Source organism: Convolutriloba macropyga, chromosome 4 (genome assembly GCF_964194025.1).
Source record: "Convolutriloba macropyga chromosome 4, txConMacr16.3, whole genome shotgun sequence".
Taxonomy (NCBI): Eukaryota; Metazoa; Xenacoelomorpha; order Acoela; family Convolutidae; genus Convolutriloba; species Convolutriloba macropyga.
Window position 1 is genome coordinate 1,126,183 of NC_134471.1, and position 8,406 is coordinate 1,134,588.

An 8,406-nucleotide genomic window follows, 5' to 3' on the forward strand; every position below is an offset into this window, starting at 1 on the left:
CAGAGTCAGGTAACCTGCTCAGGTTTCAACCATTTATCTCATTTTCCAAGACAAGAAACCATGATATGTGGTGGTCAGACCGAAAAAAAACTACAAGACAAAACCAGCATACAAAATATCAGCAAGACTAATACAATTAATACAAACTTCGTTTGAGAGCAATCAAGATTTTTTTAAGAAACTTATACTTAGTCATGTTAAGATTTTACGTTTTCATATCGAAGATACTTAAATTTAGTAGACTTTTAACTGTGACAGGTCGTACTTATTTTATTTGCCAAAAAACTTGGGTCGAGAATTTGTTGAAAAACACATAACATTGTTTTTCACCGCAACTTTTAGCGATGAATGCGGTGAAAGCTGTTAACTGATTTGCGGTTTTAGCGGTAAAGTTTTTTTTTCACCGTATTTACTGGATTTCTTACAAAAAAGAAACTGCCAAAAATCTGACCTCCTGAATGCATCTCTTTTTTTTCAACCTCACCGCTTGCCGTTTTCGTCTATGCTATTTCTTTTTAATTTAAATCAGATTAACTTTAGTTTATGGAGAATATATGCGTTGAAATTTTAAAAAATTGTGGTTTTCATTGGTAATTTTTGCAAGATCAGCAATTAATAGCGAAGAGAAATTTTTTCTCAACGCTAAAGCGGTGGGAAAAAATCACCCCTATCAACAAGAAGCGATGAATATAAAAATTTCAATGCTGAAAACCGAAAATCTAACAAAAGTTCACCGCATTCACCGCACTTTGTATATTTTACAGCAAATTTTAGCGTTGGCACCTCAACCCAGGGTGTGGCTGAAAAATACCTCGTTTAAATTTTGAGCTGTTTTTTTTCCGATTGAAGATTTTAGATTACCTGAATTCAAAGTTATCAGCTCATTAAAATTGGTATGTATTATAAGAATCATCTATTTCATCACAAATATTTAATACTGCATACAGCATGGAACTGTCTTCTTTACCAGTAGGACTAGGACAACTCAAAATTGATCATCTCACAAGATCCTGACACAGTCTTACAGCATGCATCGTCCTACAAGATTCTGTTGCGGCAGAACCTTACCCGGGTCAAGACGTCAGTGCCGTTTCAGCGCCCTATTTTGTAAGTGCGCTGAATGTGCTAAAATTATGTAAGAGTTGAGATGAATGCGCTGAAATGCGCTGAAATGAGCCGAGATGCGCTGATTTTTCAAACTTTTCAGCGCAAAATTTTTTTCATAATATTAAGCTGAAATGCGCTTAAACTTTGTAAGAAATGTATTCTTCAAATTTCAGCGCATTTCTTAAATTTATTTAGTGGATTTAAACGTTTTTTGATACCGATTCCTCAATTTCGATCCATTTATATTGCTCTTATTTTAAAGATTAACTTTTTCTTAAAAATGCGCTGAAAAGCGCTCAAATGCGATAAAATGATGCAAAAAATGTGCTCAATTTTCAGCGCATATTTCTTACATAATTTCAGAGCATTTCTTCCTAATTTGAATGGGAAGAACTTCAGAAATCAATGGGGCAGTGGATAGAGTGAAGGGTACGGCACCGGAGAGCAGGGTTCGATTCTCAGAGAGAGCTTTTTTTTGAAAATTCAGTGATTTTCAGCGCTTTTCTTGCAAAGTTTCAGCGCTTTTCAGCGCATTTTTATGTTAGGTTTTTGCGCTGATGAAAAATCAGCGCATTTTAGCGCAATTATTACATAATTTTGCTCGACCCGGATACCGGTTAAACATTTGTTAAACTTGGTCGTACAATAATCAGTTAAGATTTTTTTGCTTGAACCCCAATAATATTAGCGATCCTGGAAGGCATAATCAGACAACCCTTTCAAAACCACTCATTAGTTTGTTCACACAGCAAAATTTTTTTCACGCCGGGGAGGGGGGGGGGGGTTTGAGGAAACAGTTCCTACTTCTGTTATACAATAATTTATTTGGATTTCTTTTGGACTCTTTCGAATCTACGCGTAGCTGTGATTGTTCCCACTTGTGTTGATGTCTCCTCCCCTGTCTCTCCATCCACGATTTTCTCTCCATTTCCCTCAAATGTCAACTCTAACAGCATTTGTTCTTTCTCTAGTTGTTTCCCGTCCTCATCCTTTGTTACAATCCATCGTCGAGATCTAAACACCATTTACAATAAATGTAGTCAACACCAATTCTAATCTAAACACCAATTCTAATCTAAACACCAATTCTAATCTAAACACCAATTCTCGTAGTCAATTTACAAAAAATTAAGAAAGTCTTTCATCGATTCTGTCGCCCTCACCCCCCTAGTGAGCATATAACTTTTAAGCCCCCACCCCACCCGCACGTGGTAAATTTTACATATTAACGTGCTATATAACAACACATAAATTGTAATAGGGGCATAAATATGATCAGAGACCACTTATGAGTAGATGGACAGGATAGTCTGATATTAGGCTATTTTAATCGCACGATAGCCTGATCAGAAAATTTTTCATGCGCAGGATGGTCTTATCTAAGATCATTTCATGCGCAAAATATTCTGATCAGAGACTATTTGATGCGCAAAATGGACTACACACAGTCTATCTCATGCGCAGGACTAAACACAGTCTAGTTCAAAAAAGGAAAAAGTTTTGTGCGCAGGATTGTCTGATCAGAGATCAATTTATGAGCAAGATGATCTGATCAGGGACCATTTCACGCGTTATCAGAGCTCATTTGACATTCTTATCAGAGAAGATTGAGACTGCAAGCGTACCTGATCAGAAAAATCTTTGATCGTATGTGGTTCTGATCAAAAGTGAATTTGAACCCACTTCGGTATGATCATAAACCAAGGGTGGGTCAGATCTCAAAATCAATTAGCGCTGAAAATTTCTTTTAGCGCAGTTAAATTTGATCTGAGGCGGATTTAAGCGCAACCGCATGAGAAGAGTTCGAAGAAGTTTAAATGATACCGAAAAATTTTAATGAACCCAGCAAAACTCTATTCTTGGTCGAGCTTGGCCTTGTCCTAATTTAGTGCCAAAGAGTTTCGGCTGTTTTTTCTACTTTTTTGCCTGGTGATGGTACCATAATTTAATAGTTACCATAATTTAATTATGTCTCAGAAAAGGGACTCAACCAATATTGTAATTGGGCACAATTGGTAGTTTGATTAAAAACCTATTTATCTAAGAAACACGCTCAACCTATTGAAAGTTGAAATGAATTTTTTTCTACTAAATATGTTTACATTCCTTTAAAATTGCGAAAAACAGTTGACATTTCAAATGTATTACTAAGCTTTTGTTGTTACCAATAAGTTGTGTTAATAAACAGAAAACTTATTTGAAAAGGGACCCATTTCAGGTATGGGTAAGATGGAGTGGTGCGACCAAAATTTTGTCCAGACAGTGAGCTCGGTCGCACTGGAACCCTTGTGCGCCACCCAAGACCGTCTGACCAATACCTGTCATGGATCGAGGAACTCCTCCTGGGTTTTCAGGGCAATTCTGTTCACATTTTGAACTCATCAGTTTCCCGTTCAGGATTCGAATTTTCTATTGATTACCTAGTCAATAACATGAGGACTACCTGCCTCCCTCAATCTCCTCAATGTGCAACTGTGCAGGTCATTTGCCTGGTCATAACCGTATATTATAAGCAAAACAAGAAATATCCAAAATATAGATCTCATTGACATATCGGATATGAAATAGAAATGTACAAACAATAAATAAATCTACCCTCGTTTTGAGCTGAAGAGTTCATTTATGGAGTTCGTTTGCCAAAATTTTACTCTGAATTTAGTGACATTCCCTAGTTTTAATAGGACGGCTATATTTAAAGACCTCGAAAGTTCTTACAAGGTCCTATTTGTAAGAGTCTTAGTTGATAAACGTCCTTTTGTGCAAGACTCTTGCAAGAATCGCTGGAGACCTGCTTTAGCTGATGCATGAACATCCTTAGCGTCTTTAAAGCTAAGCAACAAGATTGGACCTATTCCCTAGCCGCCAAAAAATGAGAGGCCCTAACAATGTTCAGGCTAATACATATAAACATGAATCGTCAGAAAATGCGCTCAAAGGGACGCATAGGATGGTTCTGGGGACTTGGAGCAGCAGACGCAATTTAAGACTAACACAAAGATATATAAAAATCACCAAATCTGAGATAAGCATCGGGGTTACGAACCAATAATCAAAAATGTTTTGAGATGTTCTATAAACAGCGGGAAAAAAGTTGCAAGAACATCCAATGTAATCATTTCATTATAGTTGAAATTTTATAGTTGAGAAATTGAGAGAATCAGTAGCTGACAAAAACGACATATCATCAAAGCAGTTTTTGAGGCAAAAATTATTTTGGGAGAAATTTTTACAGTTCCTTAAGTCGTTTATAATAACCCCTTTTGTTTTTTTTCCATTCTTCTTTGTCGCTCATTGTAAAGCCGTTGCTCTCTACTTTAGTTTTGAATAAATCCGTCTGTATAAAGACTGTTTTTAGTGCAACACGGTAACATTAGTTAAAACATTCGTAAAAATACAAAACAGTTATTCATTATCGGATGCCGCATAATGTTTCTCCCAATCAATTTGTGTCAGGTCTTGAAAGCATAAATTTTTACAATTTTTTTAATATGTCTGAGAAATTTTTCTGCTTGTAGGCCTCTTGGCAAAAATTGTGTCGATTTTTTCAGCTTATGAAGAATATATTTGATATTAAAATTGCCAAGTTCTAATATTGTTGTTTTTTTTATAAACTATTTGGATCTTGATCGGCATGTGATATCCATGTGTCCGTGAAAGCAAATACAGTTTTCGGTAAAAACAAATACAAAAACCAGTTTCTTCCGTAAACACAATTATCAAAATATTTTTGATCATTACCAGTAAATGCAACTAAATTATGTGGTCCGATAACAGTGCATCTCGTTATTTTTTGCTTGCTGAAAAGATTCATGATGACAGGTGCAACTGTTTGTCACATGTGTCAATTAGTTATCATGCACAATCTCTCTGTTTCTGTTATATGCCTATATGTTAAACTAAATGCATATATTTGACCAGCTTAATCTGGCTCCGTCAGAGAAATCTGTGATTTTTTCTTTACTATGTTATTACAGATTTGGAAACTTATATAATATTGTTGCTAGCTTATATTCATACACTATAGTACCAAAAAGCTACTTACACCAAGAAACCTTTTAAAAAGCTGCACAAAATTACACAACATTTTGAGTTCATATCAATTCCCTAATAACGAGAAATTATGCTCTTAGTTTTTCTAATATACGGTAGACAGTCTATGAAGCTTTCAGATAAAATTTTAAGGACATCTGAGTCAAGGTTTTGACTATTTTTCTTCCAATTTTTTCTACATTTCTCTCAATTTTCGTTATCTTGCTTCACATGCCATCAATTTTCAATCGGATTCAGATGGGGACTATTTGCCCACCAATCCAGTACCTCCCGCTTTTCTTCTTTGAAAAATTTGATGACAACCTCTGCCTATTGCACAGAAGCATCATCTTGGTAAAAGTAATGTTACACGAAAATACCATTCTTTTTCGTAAATTTCCAACAGTTCCAAGCGAACGAGGTCTTTTAGCTTGTTTGATCATCTAAAAAACAGTGTCCACTCATCTGACGTTTTGTACCACACGAGATGATTGATTGCTTGTGGAAACTCAAAATGTTGCCGAGAAATCTTGTTTTATTTCTCCGAATAACTCGCCCAATTCCTTCGCTATAGAAGCCCTGCGTCTGTTACATTTTTGCTGTAATTTGTATGCATACTGTAAACTATATGGATACTGCTATATTGGTTTTAAGCTGAGTTACTCCGGTTTTCTCGCTATCAAAATTGCGAGAAAAGCGCTAAATTGAGCAGTATGTAGCTTTTTTGTACTACAGTGGGTTCCTGCGTTGAATAATTTTGTTTAAGATCAGGCTGGTTGTTTTCTCATCAAAATTTATTAAATTTAAAGGAAAAAACTTTACCTAAACCACCCATTGGCTTATTTATTCAAAAATATTTATTTCACTCTCATAGTCGGGCCATCAAAGACTTGTTCTTCGAAGCCTGTTTTTTTTTAATCTCACCTGTTTTTCGAAGCGACTGATGGTGACCAAATATCAATACACATAACTCCACTGTCTTTGTCATAACTTAAAATGGTAAGAGAATCTTTGGCTTGTTTCCCACTCAGTAATGGCAAATCGGCTGCATGTTCTTTTCCATTAATTTTGGTCTTTATCGAGAAATCTTTCAAAAGAAACTTGGTGATGAAAACAACCGATTCTTTATCTTTTGATAGTTTAATTTCGACATCTGGCTTTGAGTTTTTGAACAGTTTGCAAATGACTGCAGGAGCTCCTGACGCTTTCAAGTACTCGAGAAAATTTATACTTTCGACTAATTTCCACTCCCCGAGAAATGGGGCCAATTCGTCCGGGTTCATGGTAAGAAACAATTGATAAATTTTCTTGAATTATCCAAAGAATAAGTATTCGCTATAACTTATTAAAGTCTTAAGGATAAATTATTCGTTCAAAACAACTATATAACAATTATAAGTACAATTATAAGTAAAAGAAACTGAATAATTGAAAAAAATCGATGAAAGATTTAAAGACTTCCTGGATAAATTAAATGTAGGATTTGTTGATAAAAATTAAATGCTTCAAAGTGAAATAAATACAAACGTATAAACGTAATTAAGTACGTTTTCAAGAAGTTGAATAATTAAAAGTGGCAATGAGTATGTTGTTTTTTTTGATAAACTCGATCAAAGTGACTAATTCACTTTTGCTTCTGACAAAATATCTATCTGTATCTTTTCTAATTGTGTTAGAGTGTAATTATCTGCAGAAACGTACAACTAGAGTATCAAAAATAATTCTGCATTCGCTTATGTTTTTAGATGGTTTTGCGTGAGAACGTAAAAGCTGCTAGAAAATAAAACGCTGTATATTTTATTTTGTGTTTGTATACCAGCAAACAACCGTGAGAAAACGCTTTCGGAGTCAACTGAAACCGTAAATATCTTCTGTAAATAGGTAAAAGCGTAAAAACGGGAAAGCTATGGAAAACAACTTCCTTTTCCTTTTTTCTCCCTATAAACTAACCAAATCGCTGAATTTTAGCCCGTTTTCAGACAAAATTAACATTTGATCGAAGTCACTTTCAGATATACCCGACTGAAAATTGTAGGTTGAGCTTCAGAAATGTGAACAAAGAATAACACTTTGTTCTGATTTTGCCTGTGAAGAAAATGGTGAACAAGTTTAGACGGCCGTTTTAAATATTCTAGGTAACAATAATAACTGATGTAGAACGCATTAAAGCCCTAGTTATAAATGGTATTTAGTCATTAAGGTAATGGTTATGGCGTATTTATAATGGTTACATAACCAGAATGATGTTGAAAGGATTAAAGGTTACGCTGTTACGTCAACACAAAAATAATGGCATACAATATTCACTTCTAGGCCTAAACCATGTGTGCTGAAACCATTAAATATATGCACATCTCAGATTAACGGTGTTTACCTAACCTATAGCTCCATTTATGAATACAGGCTAATTATCATAATCAGACAGTTTGAAATAACATCATCAATATCTGTGAAAATTGTTTCATATTAATCAGGCAATTGCAGTAAAAATGAAATTTAAAAATTCTTCAATTGTTTTGGGGCTTTAGCTTGATATGGTGTCGTGATTAACTAGGAAGCATTTGTCGGTCTACAAAATATCTCTTTAATATTAAATCTGTGTTTAATGGATTGCCTAGACAAAGCTTTTAATCTTGACTGACGCAAAAGAACTGATGATTTTAACAAAAAAAGTCTATAGTGTACACTTTGGGGTGGGCGATTGAACCCCAAAAAGAAAAGAAAATGTGCGTTGGTACAGAAGAATTTTTTGCATCAACAAAATAAAAATTGCAACCAAATGGTAAGCGATAATTATACCAGAATTATTCTAAGTCACACCATGCAGCAATTTTATTTTTACTGTGAAGTTACGATCACATTAAAAAACCGTTAAAATCAGATTAAAACTCTCATGTTCACATACTGCGTAATAGATTACATACAACTCAGCGGAAGTGAACTATGCCGGCTAAAAAATTGAAAAGAGAACTGATCTCAATGGAGCAGAAATAGCGATGCATAACAAAGTAATTATCGAATAATTTGTTGTAATGCAAAGTAGATTAAATAATCAACTTTGTTACCCAAGAAAGTCAGTTCAACTGAAAATAATAATTTGGCAATGATCATACTTACGACGCCTATAACCAACTTCTATTGACTTCGATTCTATTCTAAGCAGCTTTTAGTAGTTGGGGTAGGGCGTTAGGTTAGATAGGTCAGAGGGACTTATATGGGTTCAAAAACTCTCGAAGTGACCTTTTAACCTTCAATATTATCATCAGTTCT

The 8,406-nt window shown here is 34.7% G+C and overlaps 1 protein-coding gene across 1 annotated transcript; it reads right to left on the bottom strand.

Annotated features, from left to right (window-relative positions):
• Positions 1 to 1,762: 1,762 nt before the first annotated feature.
• LOC142338192 (uncharacterized) lies at positions 1,763 to 7,393 on the bottom strand. Its single transcript, XM_075387831.1, has 2 exons — positions 6,061 to 7,393; positions 1,763 to 2,121 (listed from the first exon to the last, which is right to left on the bottom strand). Exons 1-2 carry the CDS (start codon positions 6,417 to 6,419, stop codon positions 1,929 to 1,931), a joined length of 552 nt encoding a protein of 183 aa, XP_075243946.1. The 5' UTR covers positions 6,420 to 7,393; the 3' UTR covers positions 1,763 to 1,928.
• Positions 7,394 to 8,406: the final 1,013 nt, after the last annotated feature.

Coding starts and splice junctions, on each gene's coding strand:
- LOC142338192 (XM_075387831.1), bottom strand. CDS start 6,419: ATGAACCCGGACGAATTGGCCCCATTTCTCGGGGAGTGGAAATTAGTC. Junction 2,122..6,060: donor TCAGTCGCTTCGAAAAACAG/GTGAGATTAAAA, acceptor AATGGTGTTTAG/ATCTCGACGATGGATTGTAA.